At 40.4% G+C, this 24,153-nt stretch overlaps 2 protein-coding genes across 2 annotated transcripts in view; one reads left to right on the top strand and one right to left on the bottom strand.

Moving 5' to 3' along the window:
- Positions 1-22: 22 nt before the first annotated feature.
- Positions 23-4,980, bottom strand: LOC111323397 (neuroglobin). Its single transcript, XM_022926723.2, has 3 exons — positions 4,731-4,980; positions 1,773-2,001; positions 23-1,388 (listed from the first exon to the last, which is right to left on the bottom strand). The coding sequence occupies exons 1-3, from the start codon at positions 4,880-4,882 to the stop codon at positions 1,254-1,256; spliced, it is 516 nt and encodes a 171-aa protein (XP_022782458.1). The 5' UTR covers positions 4,883-4,980; the 3' UTR covers positions 23-1,253.
- A 5,230-nt stretch (positions 4,981-10,210) lies between these two features.
- The window catches only part of LOC111323371 (uncharacterized), a 20,244-nt gene continuing 6,301 nt past the window's right edge, over positions 10,211-24,153 (top strand). Inside the window, exons 1-9 of the mRNA XM_088745099.1 lie at positions 10,211-11,365; positions 12,888-13,239; positions 14,228-14,324; positions 15,286-15,746; positions 20,011-20,220; positions 20,732-20,873; positions 21,221-21,366; positions 21,864-21,987; positions 23,619-23,781. Of these exons, the coding sequence (XP_088601225.1) occupies positions 10,266-11,365; positions 12,888-13,239; positions 14,228-14,324; positions 15,286-15,746; positions 20,011-20,220; positions 20,732-20,873; positions 21,221-21,366; positions 21,864-21,987; positions 23,619-23,781 (2,795 nt within the window). The 5' untranslated portion in view covers positions 10,211-10,265. The remainder of the gene's footprint in view (positions 11,366-12,887; positions 13,240-14,227; positions 14,325-15,285; positions 15,747-20,010; positions 20,221-20,731; positions 20,874-21,220; positions 21,367-21,863; positions 21,988-23,618; positions 23,782-24,153) is intronic.

Below are 24,153 nucleotides of genomic sequence, written 5' to 3'. Positions count from 1 at the left end.
ATTAAAACAAATGAGTCTCATGGAAGTTGCAAGTAACTTTATTTACAAAAGGAAAATACCATCTTTAGAATAAATTGGTTTTGTTTAAGAACGTATCTAAATCAACTAAAAAATCGCTTGTCATTAAAGTTTTAAAAATAAGAATGGTGAGGCAACGGTTATCTAAATAAATAAGTTCCTAAACAATATTGAGTTTAGAAAAGAACTGGTAATAAACATCAAAGACTAAATAAAACTTTCCCAAACACAAGATCAAATTTCATATAAAAAAATTATCATAGTAGTTATTTTAAATCTAACTTCAGCGAAGCTTATTCAGGGGCAGACATTTTCGTGTGGTGTCGCCAACAAGTTGCCTTTCGTTTCATGATAATTCAGTATTGCGGGGAGAAAGCGGCGAGCTGAGTCTTTCAACTCATGAATGATCATAAATGTATTTTCAAAAAAAAAAAAAAAGTACGAAACATGATCGTGTTTGGGGACTAGTCATTATTTATCCCCGGGGGTAGGGAGTGCTGGTGATTTTAGTTGTGTCATGATTAAATTTACCTGATCCCCCTATAAGGCTCTGTAACAATATTATCATGCCCCTTCTTTGGCTGTTACTTGGCAGTCAATTTTCTTAAGTCCTCCATTTATACTCTGTATCGACTACTGATGCTCCTCCGTTCCCTCTGAAAAACGTGTGACCCCCCAAAAAGTTCTTCGTATCCCCTCCCCCCTCCCCTGGCGATAAATGATGATTGGTTTCCTAGCTTGTTGGTATGAGGATTGAGTGTCTGGACTGGAACTCAGGACGGTATCCTTGGGTTGTGTTATTAGACAGCTTACTTCCGTTCGACAGTACCTCTCCCTACCCCAAAGAGTAGGCAGCTTACTTCCACTACACAGTACCTCTCCCTACCCCTAAGAGTAGGCAGCTTACTTCCGCTACACAGTACCTCTCCCTACCACCAAGAGTAGGCAGCTTACTTCCGTTACACAGTACCTCTCCCTACCCCTAAGAGTAGGTAGCTTACTTCCGCTACACAGTATCTCTCCCTACTACCAAGAGTAGGCAGCTTACTTCCGTTACACAGTACCTCTCCCTACCCCTAAGAGTAGGTAGCTTACTTCCGCTACACAGTACCTCTCTCTACCACCAAGAGTAGAATGGATACCCACGGATAAAAATAATAAGGACAATTTGGGATCCAAAATTTTATCTGGAAGGACATATCTTTCGAGTGGAGGACTTGTAAGCGTAGTTGTAATTATGTATCATTCAGGCCAGTTAACATCGCCTTGAACATGAATTTAGATAATGCATCCCAGGCTTCAAATGTATCAGATGTCCATTCCGACTGGAAAATCTCATTTAAAGAAAACATGAGCGCCTCATGTATCAACTGCAAGGAACAAATAAGAATTAATTGATACTCATACAGGCACCCTGGTAAAATGCTTATCGACATAGACGACAAAAAATCAAATAAAATATCCATTGATAGATTAAGCTAAGTTAAAATATGAGTAAGTTACTCGTTTAGAGATCATTTTGAAGTCGACAATGTTATGTTAAGTATCGCCTTGGGTTGGGGGGGATGAGATCTCCACTTATTGGCGGTTGATTGACATTCAATTTTTTCGTCCTCCATATACCGTTAGCGACGACCCCGACCCCTCTCCCCATGGGCGATAGTTAATAGTTGGTCCTTTACGCTCTCTATCTCTGACTATATGGCTTCAGAGAAAAATAAACAAACAAAGCATTTTAAGGGAGTCCTACTCACATCCAAGTAATGGGCTTTGAGAGGTCGAACCTGATGTCGTCGGCCAAGTTCAACAAGATAAGTAACAAAGCGTTCATTGTCGTCCATGGAAGTGACGGCATTTTCAAGACATTTCATGTAAGTTTTACTGTGTCCAAATAAAGCTGGTGCTGATTTTAGCTCTTCCACCGGATCATTTGTGTTAAACTCTGGCATCATCCTCTTTATCTGAGGATTTAACTCGAAGACCCTGCGACAAATAAATTAAGTTTTATTGAACTTTTAAAATGTGATTTATCCTCATTAAATGGTTCGATTTGACACGTTACAGTTCTGGAGCTAATATCTATCTCATTTTCGCAGAACCTTTTTAAAGGGAGCTTGATTACCGAACACAAATGGCCCCATTTTTTTTATTTGCGGCTCATTCTGTAATGTTTCGATTCGAATTAATTTACAGTTGATTCTTTTAGTCTGAAATTATGGCACAGTGCATTGTAGGCCTGGTCAAAGGTTTTGTCTATTCGGTTTATATGTGGGGTTGCTTTATTTTACTATTATTATTTTTTTTAATATAAGCACAATGTATTCCCTTATCAAAATCGTTTTTCATGAGTTTCTAACATTTAGTATGCGCACATGAATTTATATACATTACACATTTTACGCAATCTTGGCAGGGGAGGGAGGCACACTGAGATTTTTGCTTGCGGTTTTGTGCTATTTAGACCGGTTTTTGTGCGGTTTGGGTATCTCCCGTTTTTCAGCATTTGGTTTTCGGTTTTCGTCGAAAATACAAATGGGTTTTCGGATTTGGCGTCTAATGAGGTTTTTTGGTTTTTTCCTTATTTGGGTTCCAGTTCCTCTTCAATCTGAGCGGCAATTTATGCGCCTCCACTGATCTCGAATAGCCGCGATACCCCTGTATGCTCCACTTGTCACCATGGTATCACGTAACTGAAATGTGAATATTATCGCTTCAAACGGTTTTGCATGCCTTTTTTCGATATGATCGAATTGTTTGCGGTTTTGAATTATTTTTTCTACGGTTTTGCGCTTTCTCATAAACCCAAATACCTCCTTCTCTTGGGGTATATCAATATTCTTTTTAGAGAAAAATATAAAATTTGTATTCCACTGTCATCTTACCTGGGCTTCGTTGATAAGAAACTAAACGTTAACTACTCGGGTATCCAATTCCAGAATCCAATTTTTTAGAATTTTTTATGATGCAGTTGTGATATAACCCATAGAGAACAAATATTATAGGAAAATACATTACGTGATGAGGGAATTCTGCATTAAATTATACGCGAAAATCGATATTGCACGAATCGCGAAGTACGAAATTTGTTTTTCTCAGAATTTTCTTGACTACAGCGGTGAACCCATTTTTGCTTGGTAAAGGGAAATGAAGCCAATGACACTTGGTTCATTAAGGTGTCGGGCATCAAGCGCGCCATGAAACTCATTTACTCAATACCTGTTCGTGTTTATCTTCAAAACAATGTCGATGAGCTTGCAAGAAACAGCGGGTGTCCAATTGTCAACAGACGCCATAGAAACAACAAACTGTGTAAAGTCATCTCAAAATCAAGAATAACTTCCTACGACTTTTAAGTTCGTTCATAAACTTTTTAACACATCAACTTCCCGAATGCACTGAAACGGAAGTTTGTCTTGGAGACATTAACTCAGAAAATTCAAAGCGTATAATTTATTTTTAAAATTGATTACGATCAAAATGTTCATTTTCCTTAAACGTTAATTTCAAAGACCTAGCCGTCCTAAAACCCTGATAATTTCATGCATTGTTAATTTTGACAAAGTTGAGGTTAAGTCTCAATCATACGGTTCAGTTTTTTGGTTTTTTTTTTCAAGTGATAATTTTAGAGTTTAATATTTTTCCATGATTACTCAGTTTTCAAGCAGACAAAGGAAAACGTTTTAAGATTTTTAATTTTCACGAACATATCATGGAGAGAAATTGCATGACATCGGAAAATACATGATGATTATTTCTTTTACAGAAGGCCTCTCGTACAAAGCTTTCAAAAAAATTTCTACTTTGCCTTTCAAATTTTCCCGAACGGAGAGTCACATGAAACACAAAGTTTGCAATATCATGGTTGTTTCGTAATGTAAGTTGGACGACTTGAAAGCAGACAAGTAACATTTCCGTTGACACGCTTTGAAATTGATATCGCTCGCTGGTCAATAGCTAGGCCTTGTTTTGGCTGGCCAGATCAGAAGTTGCCAAGAACATTACGGTGGTAAAGAAGACATTTAATCACCGTTTTCCAATCGTTGCTCGGCGAATTCTTTCCTCGAATTATCTATCGCAGCAAAAAAGGGCTATGTTAACGTTTCGAAAAGACTTTGCATAAATTAACGAGAAGGAAAATAAAAAATCTGCAGGTGTCACTATTTGCTCGGTAATTTTTTTTATCAAAAAAGTCTCTCTGGATTGTTTCATTCTAAGTTTTGAGCTACCATGTTTGTACAATCTCGCTGATTTTATCTTCAAAGTTCGGTTTTGAATGAAACTAAAATTATACAGAAATTTCGTGACTATACCGACAATAAAAAAATAAATTATTCAGCCAATTCAAGGGCTGAAAAATAAAGATAGGCTACCAGAAAAACGATCAATATTATGGAATTTAGGAAAAAATTTTCTCAATTTTGTACATTTCTAGCCTGAAAACGAAAAAACTTTTAGCTGGTTCCGAATCGCGATGAGAGTTTTTTTTTTTTGGAACTACATCCACAATCAATCCCTCTTCAAAACATTTGATAAAAGGTTATTTTAGAATATATATACACACATCCTTCGACTGTTTCCTGTCTTTGTTAATGTATTTTTTCATGTCCCTGTGAACGAGATGTTCGGAAAACATCGTACTTGAACACACACACAAAAAAGCATCTACAAATCTTTGCGTCTTTAAAAACTTATTTTTAAAATAACCGTAATACCTTATCCATGTCTGTTTTCCAATCTTCGTCCGATTTTCTTCGACCGATTTCCATGTTTTCTGGACGGCCACCTTTTGAGCATCGCTAAGATTGTTCGAAATATTGACTTTGGAAACAAGCTCTTTGTTGTGCAATGATGAAGAACACCCCATAATCCAGACAAACGACTGAAGCCTTTACAAACTCACACTAAAGATGTTGTGACCAGCTGCAATTCCTATCAACAGCTGAATATTACCAAGTTGTTAATCAGTGAGCGTATCAATCGGCGTTTCAAGGACGGGATCTAAACTGTCAATTAGGGCAGCGGTTTACTTCAAAATTTACACATTTCAAAAGAAACTACTCGAAAGAACCCACGGTAGCCAATCACAGAGGAGCGGAATTCCCCTTAAAATGATGTAGAACTTACTGATGGTGTCTCTTGGCAAAGAGTAGTGGAGCACACTTGGAAAGTCCAAAACTTTCAGCTGGTTATCAACTAATGAGATAGATCGGGTAGATAAACCTTAGTTGGGAATTTTAACACCGAAAGTCACATTTATATTTGCGCTATTTGTGCCCTTTGTCAGAGCAACATAAACTTATACAGTTAATCAACAACTTAGTGTTTCACATACCGCTGGCAAAGGTTGCAATCTTTTCACTCTTTTTACCACGAGTCGTCGCGATTCTCCACAGGGTTGATTATGTAGCGTTGAACAAAAAATAATGCTTTATCAGTGCACTTCACCAGGATGAACAACCACGACTTCGCCTTTTGTTTTTCTTATAATGATATCCTGCACTTGACACATCATTCTTCCTCATTTTAAAGTTATCTATTATCTAAGATTTCATCTCATCATATCTTTTATGTTTGCATGGTAACATCTAATTACTTCACTAAAACATTTACCGGAAATTTAATTTAATGTAAGGCAGCCAATAAACAGCCTTTCTTTATTTTTTTTAATTTCCGTATTTCTAAAGAAAATGTTAATTCTAAGGATGTTATTTTAAGCAAAGTGGGAAAATTACGTTTTTCTTTATTTATCACTTCTTTTTTTCAACATTTCGTAAAAACAAAAGTTCAGAATAAATTTTAAAAAGTCCTTTTGAGGCGGGGTATAGATTTAAAAAGTCAAATCAAAAACGGAAGCGAGAGAAACCGAATTTCCGAGGATAATGAACAAAGACTTGATACTGATAATAACTTCCACGGGGTCATCCTCGGTGTAAAAACCTGACGAGATTTTCTTTGTTTCATGAGGTATTGTTGTGCTGTACGCTACTGTTTATAATGTTTTGTTGTCTTTGTTTTATGTCACTCGTGAGTTTCACAGGTTTTTACACCCAGGATGAGCCCTTCCACGAGACCAAAATCATTTCCTGGGAAACAAACCGAAAGATAATTTGGGTTTATCAACAGAATTGATAATTAACAAATGGTCAACACCACAGTGTACACTATTGAGTTATGGATGCACGCGGGAGGCTGCTAAGCACGAAAGAAGCTAAGAGTCGCGCGAGGCGATAGCCGAGAGCGACTCTAGCTTCTTGAGTGCTTAGCAAACCTCCCAAGTGCATCCATAATTCAATAGTGTACACTGTGGCGTTTACCATTTGTTTTATAACATAACATTGATACATTGTAGAAAAAAGGTTTTCTTTTATTTAACAAATCTTACGTGACCAGAGAAAACAAGCGCGCCCGGAAAACTAGTCGTTGCATTTGCTCACGTCAGCAGCGTACACCCATCGGCAAATTGTGGACGCTGAATTGACCAATCACAGCGTGCGCTTTACTTTGGTTATGTTATGACCTGAACTGGCCACTGTTGAGAGTTTCTAAAGTTGACGTTTTGAGCCTTAGCCTCCATCGCAGCGAAAGACAGGGGCAATGAAAATGGCAATGTCCTAAGCAATGCTGCGTGACTTAACGCACATTTTCTGCCTTTTAGATTAAGATGGCGCGCCGGGCACAGAATCTTATCTTTTTTTTTTTTTTTTTTTTTTTCATGAGAACCTATCGGTCAATGTTTTTTTCCATGTTAAAGAATAAGAAAGATGGTAAGTTTTGAGCTCGGTAAAGAAATGTAGAAAGATGTTTTTTCGTCTCACGGTCACCAGTGTGGGACAAAGAAAAGTTCTCGTGTGGACCCAGAATTTTTTCTTTATCTTACGCTCGTAACAAGACGAAGAAACATCTTTCTACAGTTTTTTTCTATTGCTACCAGTCAAAGTGGGAAGATATGATAAGAAAGGCACACATTATCATGATATTTCACTCGTCATTTTGCACTTTTAATGTTTAATTTGATTTTTGTTATATAAATATATATATATATTTAAGAAATTTCTCTGTTGTTCAGCTCTGAAATTATACTAAAACAATTATTCGCCTCAGGTTCGGTGAATATTGTCAAATAATCCCGACGATATTCACCTCGCCTTCGGCGAATAATTGTTAAGTATAAAGGATATTACAGGGCCGCGCGGGGATATGAATTTTATTTTCTTGTATCCATATCAAACTCACGAGGTACAAATAGTCTCTTACTGAATTTCGTGACCACGCCCACTTCATCGGCCCACTCAAATCGAGTGCGATTTTTGGATGTTATACCATCTTGCCGACTCTCTGTATAAAAGTTAACAATGTACCACCGAAATATTGAACTATAACATCATGGCTTTCCATTTTGTATATTTTCGTACTACAACGTAAAGTTTTTCCCTCGTGATTTCTACCTTTTCCCGAGCGGGTCCGTCAAAATTAAGAAGGCGTTCGTGGTCAAAACAAGACCGAGCAAGGAGTCCTGGGCGATTTCTCTCTTACGCTTGCGCAAATTGAAATGTACCGCCAAAATCAAAGAGAAGAACAAATTTCCTTTGTTTTGATATGTAAATTGTCGAACAAGGAGCAGATTGAACCTCGTCAAATGGCTAGTCAAAACAGCCACACCTTCCTCCTTTCGCTCGTTTCCTGTTTTATAAGCGTGAAAGCAGTGGGAGAAGAATCGGGTAGCTCGAAAAGCGCTTCGGGTATTAATTTACCATCGTTTACTTACGAGATAAACAAGTAAGATTTGTAAAGTTATTTTCCGAAAGAGCCGGAATAAATACATTTTTTTCAGGTTAGATTGCTGTTTTTACCCTAAACATCAGTATCTATATAATACATCTTATTGTTATTATCTTTCCTCTTTTCATATTAAGAAGTTGTGTTTAAGCAAATGGAAACCACTGCATCTTCGATCCAAAACGTTCCCAAGACTTTGCTCAATTTTAAAGCCACCATGGGCTGATTTTTTTTCCTTAAGGAATTTTCCCTTTACTTTACAATGCTTACAACTTAGTGATTAGATTATAGCCCCCAGCCTAACCTTGCATTCAAGTTCTACCCCCGCATAACATGTTGGCGGTTCATTGTTGAACTGGTTGATGTCAGCTGTTCGCATTTTATTTCCTTAGCACATCCAGTTACATAGAAATGAACCATTTTAGCTCTTTAACGAAAACGATTATTACGAACGTTGGACGAGACTATCGCTGAGCAGTCTCACAATTGTCACCAGTTCGCATCATACTTTTGAACTGCGGAATAAAGAGATTAATACTGAGTTGTAATAAATCACGGGTAATTTTGTTCTCGACGAGGAAATATCTACCATCAGAAAATGTAGAGTTTCTGCCAAGGTGAAATTATTTACAAGCCCAAATATTTCTCGCAAAATTTTCATTTCCCGACCCCTACTTGCAAAATGGTCGAGCCGAAATTTTCAGAGAATATTAGATACGTTGAGCCCTCGCGATATTTAAACGAAGTATTTTTGTAACGTTATAATTATGAAACGAGGGGAAGACGGTGTATGCGTACAGCTATTTATTTGCCATTTACAGCGGCTCTGTTAAAAAAAAGGGTGACGAGACTGAATTCAACACTGATGAGGCCTGTAATGGCAGCTTTCGAAACTAAGCGAATTCATACTTATTTCTCGCTTACCTCTAGATAAATATTTTGAGGGCATGCAAGTCAATTAACAGTCTGAATGCATCATCAGCCACGCATGTTATGGCCACTTAGAGCATGCAATAACACGCCAAAATGCTAATTACTAAAACCACATAATACAAATAAGTGGGGCCGAGTGAAACAGTGGTACTTGACCCCTGTAGACAGTCTTTAAGAAAAAGGTGTCACTTTTGTTTCAAAGAAAGATGATTCCGGCCTCACGCCAGTCTGCGACAATGACATATCTACCTCATTTGCGAGAACTCAGACCCCTTCGTAGCCAGTTGCCTCACCCACCAAGCTGCACAGCACCCGTTAACGTGTTAATATGCTGTAGTTAACGATAAATTGTTACAAACTTTTATATTATTAGAATATCCACTGGACTGTGCCGGTTTGATTTGCGGGTAAACCAATAATCGCACTATGATATATCTTAATATTAAGTGTGCCATTCTGTTTTTAACAAATGGCACACAATTATCCACAATCTGTTTAACGAATAGGCTTTCATTGTCATCTATCTGTTTAGTTATGCAACACAGCGGGAGTTCTAATATGTCCTTAAGTAACAAGTAACAAGGTGTCACGGACTTCGGCTGTAATAGCAAAAAAAAAACATTTATCGTCAAAGGTCCTTTCTAGAACTTTTTGCAACTAGCTTTTACAACACCGGAAATACACTTTTGTCGCAGCCCGGAAGGCAATTATCGTGTCGCTCATTATTTTTTGTTAATCTCCCCATGCCACGAAAGTCGCTCTTAGTCGGGAACAGAATTGAGTCCCCGTTATGTCCTTGAGGCACACAGTTTATTTTTCTTTCCTTTTGGGGTTCATTATTAATCATCGGGCATCAACAGTTTTTATTTTCATTCGTGAAAGCCCCAGTTTGGAATCTCAGCGTGGGTGCCTTGATGGGAACTTCATAGACACCCTCTTATGACGCACTCGGATGTACTTGAATCAAGAAAAAGGAAGTTAAGCGTAACTTTTATCCAAAGCTCTGACCAACAGCGAGATCTAGAGTGTCACGTTATAAATAAAGAGGACAATACGATAATATCAAAGAGAAGTCATTGTTCATTTGTTGAATGATAAACAGAGTTTTCCCGCAGGCAATGATGAACTATTGTCTTAGAGAAGAAAAAAAAAACGCGCCCCGTATTTTGCAATCTGTGAAATGTCCATTCACAATTAACCTCCCCAGGCTTTCCTTATTCATGGCCTTGCAAGCTTTAAAAATCATTTTTTTCCTTATTTAAAGTCACCTTACTTCGCCTTTTCAGTGAGGTATTTTACTGCCCGAAGACTTAAACCGTAACATTATACAGCAACGGCTGTGAATACAGTCATGATACAATATGGTAACCATACGTATTTTGTGCCCACTCAAAACGCAATTTCCGTGTCGTCTTTACAATATCTATTGTCTTTAATGACCCCTTTCTTTCTTATGGCTAACCACTTTTAGCTTTGTTTCTCTAAATATTTTGCATTGTGGTGATGGTAACGGAATGACCCAGATCGACTGATTTGAAATGACTTCTGAAAATATTTGCTGGTTTCATATTTTCTTCGTTATATTTTGTGCCTTGAATGCGAACACAGTAACGGCAACCGGTGAGTTACTCAAAAAATACATCAGTGAGCCTAAAGCCATCTGCAATGACAATTCTAGAGCCACATTTTATATTGGAACGAAAGCTTCTAAGAAATGGATCGTGTTCTTCGAAAGTGGCAGATTTTGTTCCTCTTTCGCCGACTGCAACAGACGTTACTTAAGTAAAAATTCAACGATGTTGATGACTTCGAAGATGTTGCCTGATAGAGTTACTGGGCGAGATTTTCTCTCTGCGTCTAGCAGCGAAAACCCAGCGTTCTTTCAATACAATCACGTTCTCGTCCCATACTGTAGCAGCGATCTGTGGCTTGGTTTGAAAACTAATCCTAACAAACCGTTCAGTTTTGTGAACGATTCATTCGTCGATAACTTCAGTTTTAGAGGACAGACGATTTTTCGTTCGGTTTTTGCGGACCTGCTACAGCATCATGACTTGGCCGACGCTGAAGAGATTATTCTTGCAGGTAGTAGCGCGGGTGGGATTGGTGTTCTAAATCACGCGGATTGGGTTTTGAAGCATGTGGTGGAAACAAATACTTTCAACGCCAGACTTTTGTCTTTAATCGACTCGGCCTGGTTTATCGACTTTCAGGATAGTCTCCGGGACATGGTGAATCCCAAGTTCACATCATTCGCAAATATTTCGTCTCGTGCATGTTTAGATTATTCGCCTGGTCACACTTGCTGTCCTTCAGCAACATGCATGATTGCGCGCGGGTATTATCCTGCGAGCGTCCCTTTACTTTTGATCTCAAGCATGTATGATATCTTTATGTTTGGTGAAGTTTTTAAGAAACTGGAAGCTGAAGGAAAAGCATCGGATGAGTACTCTGCAGATTATATATCTGCTCTCAACATGTATGGTGGCGCTATGAATGAATCTTTATCGTCACTGAATGTGAGTTTCTTCGTACCAGCTTGTTTTCAGCACATTTATTTTGCCACCTCAAGCTTGTGGGACGAGAATGGGATCTTTCCTCCCTCAATGGAAGTTGCAGTTGCGAATGCAAAAGTTAGGTGAGTCATCTCTTTTATGTATGTGAACAACTGCGCGCTGACCCCTTCTCTGACCCTAAACTAACCCTTATTTGTCATTGTCAGTTGACCGTTATTGGGTTAAGGGAGGGGTGGGTGTGCAGTAGTTGCATACTGACATTAATCCGGTTTTAATACGCCTCCTTCCGAAATCATTTCTCGTCCAAGAGATCAGCCGTTGTGGTTACTTTGATTTTGGTTTTACGAACCTTTGTTTGTGACTGTAAACTATTTGTTGATCTTTCATTCGTGACCACTTTTTCAAGTTAGCGACTTCAAAAGGTGGTCTAGTGCAAGTATTGTGATCTTGAGAAAGATGTTCTTCGTCTTGTCACAAGCGTGGGACAAAGAAAAATTTCTGATCATGAAAATTCGACCTAAGACCTTCGGATTCCGCGCTCCGATGCCCAACCACTGAGCCTATGGTGAGCAAGGCCCATTACGAAGTTCATGTGTGTGATCTTGTACAAAAGGTAAAACGTTTTACTTAAAAGGGGTTTCAAATGAATTTAAACCAATAAATTTCATATTGCCATGGATCTGTTCAAGAATAGACCAGAGAGAACGTCAAAATGTGATACGAAAATCAATGACACGCTCGGCTGCACCTCGTGAGACACTTGTCACGTGCTTCTGCACCTCGTGAGACACTTGTCACGTGCTTCTTCTTGTCCTCGTCATAAAGCCCAGAAAGCGTCACAATGTGGTAAGAACATTAATGAAACACTCAGCTGCGCCTCGTGTGCCACTTCCTTGTTCTTACCACATATTTACGTCATCTGTGATATATTACTGTATAGACCCATGGCAACATGAAGTCTATATTTTTTACGTGATAAAAAAGCACTGTGTTCTTGATAGTGACGTCATCTAGGCGTCTGTCCTCCAACAGATCATAAGTAAGAACCAATCAAGATCATATAAAAACATTTGACATGTTTTTCCATCACAATGAAATAAATCATATTTTGACCCTTAAATGATTGCAAGTAACACGGAACGCATGTAAAATACCAGCCTAAATAAACAGGCGTAATTTTTGCGTTTTTCAGTCGAACGGAGGCAAGTAAGAGGCAGCGCGAAGTGCGAGTCACGCACAAGGGAATTTTCTTTGCCTCGCACTTCATGCACGCGCTCGTGGATTCTTCTTCGGCCTCGCCAACCCACCTGTATTGCAGGCTAGGGATATGCGGTTAATACAACTGCATAAGAGGCATTGCAAACTGAGCCATGTCGTCACATTTTGGGAGGGAGGGAAACTTCGGGGGTCATTTGTGATCAGATCACTTTACGATAAACAAAGAAACCCTCTAAAATTTGCCTCGCTTCCAAAACGTGGCCTCGTCACTGAATTGGTAATGGTGGCGTGTAAATGGCATCTGGGGGGCTGCTGGAGCCCGATCGAAGCCTAAATTTTTGTCGTGCTCCATTCTCTGAAATTTTGAAAGTCTCTGCAGTTATTGATATTTTTGTTTGCACTGGTTTGTTACACAAACTTGTTTAGGAACACAGTGCAAAGGGAATACTGGGAGAAAACAAAAATCCCGATAGGTTCTAAGAAGATCAGCATCAGAGATTTCGTGACGACGTGGGTGAAATCACCTGACGGTTCCATGAAAGTGACTGACAGCTGTATCGGTGCTCAGTGTAACCCTACGTGTCCCAAGCAGTTGTTTTTTATAGATCCAGCGGTGAACTGGGTCGAGGTAGTCAAGACTTGCATTATCATTCTGTCCCTGCTTATCACAGTCACGTGCTTTGGTTTGAAGGCCGTATTCATGCTATATCAGTATTACCTGTCAAAAAAACAAAAGCAGTACTTGACTGAAACTGAAACTGTAGAGGTACACAAAGAGGTGAGCAATGAAGCAGTATTTTATTTGATTTCTTAATAGTAATGATAATAATAATAATAATAATAATAATAGTAGCAATAATGAGGATTTCTTTAGCGCCATATCCTGTCGCTCATGGCGCTTTACAACACTTTGCGGGGGACTTTGGCCAGACTGCATTGAGCAATTAACAATTTTTTTACGGAGATTTTTGCAGATGCCCCCAATTTCAGAATCAAGGCGAGACCACAACACTGGGAGCTACGTTCCCAACTCTTTGCGAGTGTGTGAGTTCTTTAATGTCCCCTGCTAACAAGTACAAAGAAGATGCAAGGGACGGGGCCCAATGTTTTTAAGCAGTCTTAGATAGCGTGTACACGTGATAAGGTAAAAGGTACAGTCTGTTTTCCAGCCAAGTGGCTCACCAGCTTAATCTGATTTCCTTAGCGTGAAGAGACAGGTAGCGTCAGTACTCCTCCCTAGATGGGAAGTTAGTCCATTGCAAGGATATCCCCTAGCATTTTATCAGCCCTGACAATTTCCCACTTCACCCAAGAACACAACACACTAACCTAACCAGGTCTCGAGGAGTCTCGGATTCGAGCGCACTGATAATAGGGCCCTCGCGTCTCCAGCGTACTTTATAATGGGCGTGGAAAAATTGCGCCTTCCTCTTTCAATCAAAATCAATCAAAAATCAATCAAAGTCAATCAAAATCAAAAACTGCATCACGACCTATTCATTCATGCTTTACCGCGATGCGGTCTTTAACAAACACTTACTTCCTCATTATATCTCTATTTTTGCGATTGGTCAGTGCCATTTATAACTTTGTATAATGAACACAAGCTTTCTGTGGCTCCCAGCGGTAGTCCAACCGACCAGAAATATGAAGGACTGTTTCAGAGACACCCTAGGATACTGATTTTCATCTGTGATTCGCTTGCAATAATTGTACATTTAAAACGTTTTTCTTGAATGTACTTTTTGTGTGCCTTTTTGTACCAGCTGCCTCCGGCACAACCCGCTGATGCAATCAGTATCGCGTGTTTGGCACTCAGCTACTCCGTCGACGTACGCGAGAGGAAAACAAAGAAAAAGAAAGGTGAGACCTGGGGTTAGTGACAATCTTAGCTAGGACAAATCAGCTTTCAATTGCCAACGATATTTGACCTAGGACAATTATTTTAGACGGGATTGTCAGAGGGAACAAACAAACCCACAGACACACTCACTGAGTGACTGGTGGATTAACTGTTGACTGATTAAAGGGCTGATTGATTGATTGATTGATTGATTGATTGATTGACAGATCAACTGACCGGCCAGTTGACTGGCTGACCGACGGACGGACTGACTGACTGACTGACTGACTGACCGAGTGACTGACTGACTGACTGACTGACTGACTGACTGACCGAGTGACTGACTGACTGACTGACTGACTGACCGAATGACTGACTGACAGATAGGTTGACTGAGGGACTGATTGCGGGACTGGCTGGCTGGCTGGCCGACTGGCTGACTGGCTGACTGGCTGACTGGCTGGCTGGCTGGCTGGCTGACTGACTGACTGGCTGACTGGCTGACTGGCTGACTGGCTGACTGGCTGACTGGCTGACTGGCTGACTGGCTGACTGGCTGACTGGCTGACTGGCTGACTGGCTGGCTGGCTGGCTGGCTGGCTGGCTGACTGGCTGACTGGCTGACTGGCTGACTGGCTGACTGGCTGACTGGCTGACTGGCTGACTGGCTGACTGGCTGGCTGGCTGGCTGACTGGTTGACTGGCTGGCTGGCTGGCTGGCTGGCTGACTGGATGACTGGCTGACTGACTGACTGGCTGACTGGCTGACTGGCTGACTGGCTGACTGGCTGACTGGCTGGCTGACTGGCTGGCTGACTGCGTGACTGACTGACTTGCTGAAAGAATGTCTGACACAAGAATTGACTGATTGACCTACTGAGGACCGATAGACAGTGAAAGCTATTAAAATCATGCTGTAGTACCGTGAACGACCATACAATACTTTGAATGTCAACTCATTACATTGAATTTGTTTTCTAGGGAGGGCGGCTTCTACGTCTAAAGAAGTTGAAACAGATCTACCAGTGAGCACTTCTTCTCCCTTGGTGAAGGAAAATGACTTAGAAGATGTGTTCGAAGAGGAGGAATCACCAAGCATTTCAAGTGAATCTCCTAAAAATGAGCCAACTGAAGAAATCGACTCTTTCCCAAACGATAACTTGAGTTTTGAGAGCTTGGGATCTCTTACACATACACATAAAGATTTTTCCAAAACGAAGGTATACTCTAATCGGAATGGTCATTCTTATAGTCAAGACAATCGAAGAGAGAGGGTAAGAAAAGCGAAGACCGGAAATGGACCACTTCAAAAACCAGTTCTAAAGAATATATCAGTTTATTTTAATCCTGGAGAGTTGGTAGCCATCATGGGTCCCTCAGGATCTGGAAAGACAACATTACTTGATTTGCTGACAGGAAGGCGAGAAAAAGGTAGTAGTCAGGTACGTGTGATGTCATTGTCAAATCTATGGGGAGGTAAAAAGATATGGGAGCTTATGGGACGCGCATGGAAAACTATATACTTATGGGAAATAGATCAGAATATATAGTTTCTGTGGAATAAAGATTTCAATGGAAAAAAAGGGCATTGCAAACATTTGCAACAGAGGGATGGTTATAAAACTAAGAAAAAAAAAAGGCTGATAGTTTCTAAAGAAACTGTTTGGGGCTGCGTCGGTGGGGGTAACGAAGTAATTTGAATATATCAACAAAGTTGAAATGGTAAATTGGCCACCGTTACGATTATAAAAGCTGACGTTTCGAGCGTTAGCCTTTCGTCGGAGCGAATTAGAGGAATTGTGGGTTGTGTGTGCTTTTAAAGGCAGAAAATGGAGCTACGTTATTGGTGGGAACATGGCAACGAGAAAAACACGAATAAATTAGTGGAATGAAAAGCGTTCGTTGATACCTGTGGGATCTAGACTGCCGGTTTGAAGGATGAGCTTTAGTCCAAGAGTTTCACGGCTTTCCGAGCTACCTAAGTGTAAGGGAAGGACGCAGATTGCCATATGTTGCTTAGAATGATTAGGTAAATTAAAATTTCTAACGACTGGTTTCGATGTGTCCTTGTCATTCCTCTCCACTTTGCGAAGGTGTTCTCGGAATCGGTCACCTTGTCTTCTGCCTGTTTCGCCGATGTAAATCTTTTTGCAATAAGTGCAAGTTATGCAATAGATTACATTGGCGGAGGTGCACGTGAAGTGATCGGTGATCTTAATGGATCGTTTGGGTCCCGATATTTTCTCAGTGTTGTGAATGAAAGGACGCGTTTTGCATCGTGCACGAGCGCAATTAAAAGTGCCTGGTTGGTCATTAGCTAGTCTGAAAAGAACTTCTGACCAAAAAAATTGCCTATGTTTTTGTCGCGTTTGAATGAAATGAGCGGAGGCTACGAAAAGATAGTGCTTGTCTCTGGATCGTTTTGAAGTTATTTAATGATTTAAAGAACGATGGATTTAAGCTAACTGAGTGGTTGTGAGGGTGAAACGTGAGAGTGAATGGAATGCGGTTGAATCTTCCTTTTGTGACGTTTGTAGTGCTGAATGTCGATCAATAAGTTGGGCGCGGTGGTAAACCGCTTGAACGACAGAATCAGGGTAACCACGTTTATCGAAAAACTGGCACATTGACTCTGATTTGTGGTGGAAATCAGAGTCATCACTACATAAACGGCGAAGTCTTAGAAACTGAGAAAAAGGAATGGAATCCTTAACGTGAGATGGATGCGAAGACGAATACAACAAGTAACTTTGCGAGTCTTAAGGTTTGTAATACACACTAGTGCATAAAGCGTTGCCTTCAATTGAAACTTTGATGTCTAAAAAGGATAAAGAATTGTCAGAAATTTCCCAGGTATATTTCAGAGACGGGTGAAAAGAATTGACTACGGTTATGAATTGAGTCAGCTCCTCTCTGGTAGGGGAGGTGGCGCCGATACAGTAGCGACCGTAGAGTTCAAGTTTGGAGCCATTGTATTGGCTGAAAAATCGGTGTTCGACAAAACCTACAAAAAGATTGGCATAGCTAGGTCCCATTTTGATACGAACAAACTTAATTTCAATCGTATTACCAAATTTTCCAATCTCTCTTCTGAAGAGTGGTCGGCTCTATAAAGCCTTAGAAAACTCAAAGACATAGATATCAAAACGGCCGATAAGGGTGGCTCAGTCGTTGTTTGGCGCACCGACCTCTACCAAAAAGAAGCTTTGCGGCAACTTTCTGACACCTCTTTTTATCAAAAGGTCGACAAAGACCTCACTGCCAGCAATCAAAACACCGTCAAGAATACGATCAACCAACTCATAATATATTCATTGTATTCATTATATCTGATTTATCATCACGGGTTTATTACGAATCAACTTAACGGCCTGCTTCCAGTTGGCTTGTTAGCTCAATTGGTAGAGCGCTGCACTAGTATCGCAGAGGTCAGTGGTTCGAATCCCGTACAGGCCTGATTTTTTTTTTTTTTTTTTTTCAGGTCTGATTTTCGCTATTGCATAAATAGCGCTCTCTACTGCGAGGATCGTGCATCATACGTATCTATAATACCGCAGTTCAAAATATATGAGCTTCATATATTCATTGTAACTGATTTATCATCACGGGTTTATTACGAATCAACTTAACGGCCTGCTCCCAGTTGGCTTGTTAGCTCAATTGGTAGAGCGCTGCACTAGTATCGCAGAGGTCAGTGGTTCGAATCCCGTACAGGCCTGATATTTTTTCAGGTCTGATTTTCGCTATTGCATAAATAGCGCTCTCTGCTGCGAGGATTGTGCATCATACGTATCTATAATACCGCAGTTCAAATTATATGAACTTCATATATTCATTGTATCTGATTTATCATCACGGGTTTATTACGAATCAACTTAACGGCCTGCTCCCAGTTGGCTTGTTAGCTCAATTGGTAGAGCGCTACACTAGTATCGCAGAGGTCAGTGGTTCGAATCCCGTACAGGCCTGATTTTTTTTTTTTTTTTTTTTTTTTTTCAGGTCTGATTTTCGCTATTGCATAAATAGCGCTCTCTACTGCGAGGATCGTGCATCATACGTAAACAAGAATTGCCGGCTACAGAAAAAAATCTCATCATAACCACTCCTAGAACTTCTTGTATTTACTTTTTACCTAAAATTCACAAACCTAACAACCCAGGTCGGCCCATTGTCTCGGCTTGCAGTTGCCCTGCCGAGCTTGTCTCCAGCTATCTAGACAAAATTATGGCTCCCATCATCAAAACTTTACCATCATATATTAAAGACAGCCAACACGCTCTTCAAATTTTTCGCGACTTTAATTTCCTTGGCCAAAACAAACTTCTTTTCACCATGGATATTACGTCTCTTTATACTGTCATTCCTAATGGCGAAGGTCTTCTGGCCCTTAAGCATTTTTTTGATCAACGTACTGTTAAGGAACCTAAATCTGAAACACTACTACGCTTAGCCGAACTAGTGCTCACACTCAATTGTTTTTCATTCGGGGACAACTTTTTCAAACAAACCAATGGTGTAGCCATGGGTACCAAAATGGGACCTAGCTATGCCAATCTTTTTCTTGGTTTTGTCGAACACCAATTTTTCAGCCAATACAATGGCTCCAAACTTGAACTCTATGGTCGCTACATCGACGACTGTATCAGCGCCACCTCCCCTACCAGAGAGGAGCTTACTCAATTCATAACCGCAGAATTCTTTTCACCCGGCTCTCTGAAATATACTTGGGAAATTTCTGACAATTCTTTATCCTTTTTAGACATCAAAGTTTCAATTGAAGGCAGCGCTTTATGCACTAGTGTGTATTACAAACCTACAGACTCGCAAAATTACTTGTTGTATTCGTCTTCGCATCCATCTCACGTTAAGGATTCCATTCCTTTTTCTCAGTTTCTAAGACTTCGTCGTTTATGTAGGGATGACTCTGATTTCCACCACAAATCAGAGTCAAAGTGCTAGTTTTTCGATAAACGTGGTTACCCTTATTCTGTCGTTCAAGCGGGTTACCACCGCGCCTAACTTATCGATCGACATTCAGCACTACAAACGTCACAAAAGGAAGATTCCGACCGCATTCCATTCACTCTCACGTTTCACCCTCGCAGCCACTCAGTTAACTTAAATCCATCGTTCTTAAAAACTTTAAATTACTTCAAAACGATCCAGAGACAAGCACTATCTCATTTCATTCAAACGCGACAAAAACATAGGCAATTTTTTGGTCAGAAGTTCTTTCCAGACTAATGACCAACCAGGCACTTTTAAATGCGTTCTTGCACGAGCACACACAACCCACAATTCCTCTAATTCGCTCCGACGAAGGGCTAACACTCGAAACGTCAACTTTTATAATCATAACGGTGGCCAATTTACCATTTCAACTTTGTTGATATATTCAAATTATTAAGAAGGAAAAAGTAGAGCTTTAACGGGAAGCCAATTAAGGCAGTCCTCCAGAGGAGGTCCAGCTCTCTGGCCAAAAAATTTGTGATGCTATTTATTCTTACAGTCGTGAAGGCCACTCGTGCAAATCCTATATGCAATTGGAAACAATTAAATATGTTTGTGCGTGAGTTCTTTCCGGTTTACTTCAATGGCTGTAATAAGGAGTGTACATTCGCCTTGCTGCTTCATTAATAGTTAAGCAATTGCCCCTGTATACCTTCAGACCTTGATCAAGCCTAACGACGTTGTCTTCATTCGCAGGGTGCGGTGTTTATAAATGGAGTTCCTAGAAGTCTTGGTAATGTGCACAAATGGTATGCTCGTAAAGTTGGTTACGTGTTACAGCTGGCTGTGCCTTACTATGAAGAACTCACTGTGCGGCAGAATCTTCTTTTCGCTGCTCACATGCGGCTGCCTAAGTCAATGAGCAACGCAAAGAAGTTTGAACGCGTTGAACAGATACTTGCTGAGGTATTAAATTCTTGCTATTTACAAATGATAAGAAAATATTAAAGAAATAATGGAGGCCCTATGTTCCCAGTTGCTCATTCCTCGTTTTCTGCTTCTCCTCGCCAAATCCTACTTCGACTTTGGACTATGATGTCCAATTTTAGACACTCGTGTCCGACTTTAGACACAAGTGTGCGATTTTAGACACTAGTGTGCGATTTTAGACACAAGTGTGCGATTTTACAAGCAAGTTTGCGATTTTAGACACAAGTGTGCGATTTTACACGCAAGTGTACGATTTTAGACACCAGCGTCCGATTTTGTGCACTAGTGGCCGACTTAGGACACAGTCAGGAGTATATCATAGAAAAACTACAGAGCCTGATGTGGGAATCAAGTAAATTTTGTCCTCACACAACAATAATCCCACAACTCAAAAAAAATCCATCCCCACTCTCCCCAACCCACTCCCGGTTGCGTGTCATTTGCGGTAGTTATACTTGCTATAAACTCCACATCTTATCTGATACAGATCGGTCTTACTTCTTTGGCTGATACAGTTGTTGGTGGGTCTGTTGGCCAGGGTCTTAGTGGAGGACAGAAACGTCGATTGTGTGTCGCTCTTCAGATGATAAATTTGCCATCTGTGCTTTTCCTTGATGAACCAACCTCAGGCATGTTGTTTAGTCACAACTTTCAGATTTTTTTTGTAGCGTATTTAAATATGTGTTCAAATCTTAGTTATTTTAATGAATAAATTCATATTTTAAAGATTAGGCGCAGTCTGAGGATGGTCCATTTTCAATATCGATAACTCCTTGACTGATTTATGCAAATTATTTCCATCGTTGGCCGCTACGAGGAGGTCGAGAGACCCCAGCTCCTGTTAAAGGCAGTCCCACGAACATTGTCCCTGGATCTCGTGTTGTAATTATGATGATCGCTATCACAATACTATCGAATCATTTAACTCTGTTTTAATTGAAGAATGCTCAAATTAACGTACACGTTTTTAATTCAGGTCTGGACGCATCATCTTCCCTGGAGCTGTTGAATCATCTCAATCTTGTTGCTGAGTCCGGCAGACTTGTTATTCTCACCATACATCAGCCCAGGCTGGAAATCTTCCATCTTTTTCACAAGATCATCTTTATGTATGATGGTCAGGTGAGCACACCAACCTTGAAAACGAGGTCGAAGGAGAGGAGGGGGGGGACTACCACTTGACATTCGTCCTAAGGTTGTTCCTCCAAGGGGGTCCAATTAAGTGTAAACCCTGTCCATAAGACCTTTACGTCGGAAGTCTCTCTTACATGGTATTTCCATTAACCTCCCCCTTCACTCCATTCCCTTTCTTCACATAATATGTCACATTCATCTAACGGTGGTTCCTCCTTGGGATTCAATTTAAGTGCAAACCCTGCCCGTGAGACCATGACAACGGACACCTCTCTTTTCATTGGATTTCCACAACCACCCTCCCCTCCCCTCTAGATACACACACACATTCCAACTATACAGCACAGTTTCCAGCTTCAATAGCATAGATTATGCTCGTGGCAAAATATAATATTTTCAGAACTATATCCAATTAAATTATTGAAAAAAAAAATAAGCAGGACTTTCCCTTACCTGCGTATCAACCTCCACGATTATAACTTCAGGTGGCATATTATGGCGAGCCTACTCTGGCCCCGACTCTTTTTCTTAAAGCCTATCTGCAGTCAACAACCGAAGGATTTCGGCTCAGTGAAGACGCGCCAAAAATTGATGCCACAAATCCCGCAGGTAAGCTGATAGGGCTACTTTAATTTCAAATTGGAGCATTTAGTAATTCGAGATGACATTAACTTTGCTTTAGTTCGTTCGGTGATTGGTTTAAAATCGAAACTACTCGCATTTTTCCGTATTTAAGGCCGCTTACGCGCGCTCTCTTTTAGGTTTGCGATCCGCGTCTTGGTTCTGACTCGCTGGCTACAGAAATTTGGGTCTGGCTTTCATCTAAGACACTAGATCGAAAAGCGCTCTGTTCTTTGGTTAAGGGAGTATTTCATACTATTCATGATATTGCTCGCTTTATTCTAAGTTGGAGTTTCAAATTTTCAATCTTAGAAGAAAAAAACAAAACAAAAATAAAGGAAAACGAAAAACAAAGAGGGGCGAAGATTTAGTCGCGGAGCTGTCAAAATTTAGGTCTTAATTTCTCCCCGCTTCAGGAGCTATAGCCCCTGCTAGTTCTTAGATTTCCAAGTACTTAGCAAAGCTAAAAATTACAAAGCGCTGTAATTGAAAAAAAATCGCGAATATTTCTGGATAAATTAAGCAAAAGTATACTCGAAGCTACTGGGGACCTAATAATTTGGATATATCAACAAAGTTGAAATGGTAAATTGGCCACCGTAATGATTACAAAAGCTGACGTTTCGAGCGTTAGCCCTTCGTCGGAGCGAATAGGGGAATTGTGGGTTGTGTGTGCTTTTAAAGGAAGAAAATGGAGCTACGTTATTGGTGGGAGCATGGCAACGAGAAAAACATGAATAAATTAGTGGAATGAAAAGCGTTCGTTGATCCCTGTGGGATTTAGACTGCCGGTTTGAAAGATGAGCTTTTGTTCAAGATTTTTACGACTTTCCGTGCCACCTAAGTGCAAGGAAAGACCGCAGATTGCCATATGTTTCAACAACATATGGCAATCTGCGGTCTTTCCTTGTACTTAGGTGGCACGGAAAGTCGTAAAAATCTTGAACAAAAGCTCATCTTTCAAACCGGCAGTCCAAATCCCACAGGGATCAACGAACGCTTTTCATTCCACTAATTTATTCATGTTTTTCTCGTTGCCATGCTCCCACCAATAACGTAGCTCCATTTTCTTCCTTTAAAAGCACACACAACCCACAATTCCCCTATTCGCTCCGACGAAGGGCTAACGCTCGAAACGTCAGCTTTTGTAATCATTACGGTGGCCAATTTACCATTTCAACTTTGTTGATATATCCAAATTATTTCGTTACTCCCACCGACGCAGCCCCAAACAGTTTCTTTCGAAACTATCAGCCTTTACTGGGGACCTACTTTAGTATCGCCTTAAGGGGGGTAGGAGGTGGGCCAGAGGATTTTGGTTGCGTCATGATAGAATTTATCTGATCCTCCCTAAGGCTTTGTGGTATTCCAATGACCCTATCTCATTGGTAGTCGATTTTCTATATTTCTTCCTTTATACTCTGTTGTCGTTGACTGATTCCCCTAGTTCCCCTCAAAAAACCCTGTGACACCCCCTAAAATACTCCGTCACTTCCTCCCTCCCCTCCAGCGAAAAATAATGACTTGTCCTTGATTATAACTTTAGTGGAATTGATGTTAGAAATTATAGAATGGACAGTTCTTACATTGAAAAGACTACGCTTCACGATTCTTTTCAGACATGATTATGGATATAATAAACTGCAGGGAGGCTCGCAGAGCCATTCTGGATTATTACCAGAGAAGTGGTGAGCCACAGGCAGTCCAGGAAGCGATTAAAATGGCACAGGAAAATGCTAAGAACACGTTTGCCATATTAAGGATGAGCTCCGACAAAAAAGAGTAAATATATGTGTATAACATGCGTGTCGGTGATGTGATTATCATACATACATACATACATACATACATACATACATACATACATACATACATACATAGGTTAATTGACCACTCCCCACAGGAGCTTTTCAGGGCCAATACCCACCCATCCCACCCAGGGGAGGACATCCACCACACAGTAATCTCGTGCGAGGGAAATTAACGTCTCCTACCCTTAACCCTGCAGGAGACGGGGCCTACGGTTTATTCGTCCCTATCCGAGAAGACTAGAATATCTATCCAATTCTTGAGTATAGAAAGGTAGCAAATTCTCCTCACTTATTTTAAGACCATGAGTATTGGTCCGGCCAGGGCTCGAACCCTCGACCTCCC

Source organism: Stylophora pistillata, chromosome 14 (genome assembly GCF_964205215.1).
Source record: "Stylophora pistillata chromosome 14, jaStyPist1.2, whole genome shotgun sequence".
NCBI classification, from domain to species: Eukaryota; Metazoa; Cnidaria; class Anthozoa; order Scleractinia; family Pocilloporidae; genus Stylophora; species Stylophora pistillata.
Note: the sequence above shows the minus strand (reverse complement) of the source record. Positions and strands in the feature narration are given on the sequence as shown.

Coding starts and splice junctions, on each gene's coding strand:
- LOC111323397 (XM_022926723.2), bottom strand. CDS start 4,882: ATGGGGTGTTCTTCATCATTGCACAACAAAGAGCTTGTTTCCAAAGTC. Junction 2,002..4,730: donor GGAAAACAGACATGGATAAG/GTATTACGGTTA, acceptor TATTTGTCGCAG/GGTCTTCGAGTTAAATCCTC. Junction 1,389..1,772: donor TCAAAGCCCATTACTTGGAT/GTGAGTAGGACT, acceptor TGTTCCTTGCAG/TTGATACATGAGGCGCTCAT.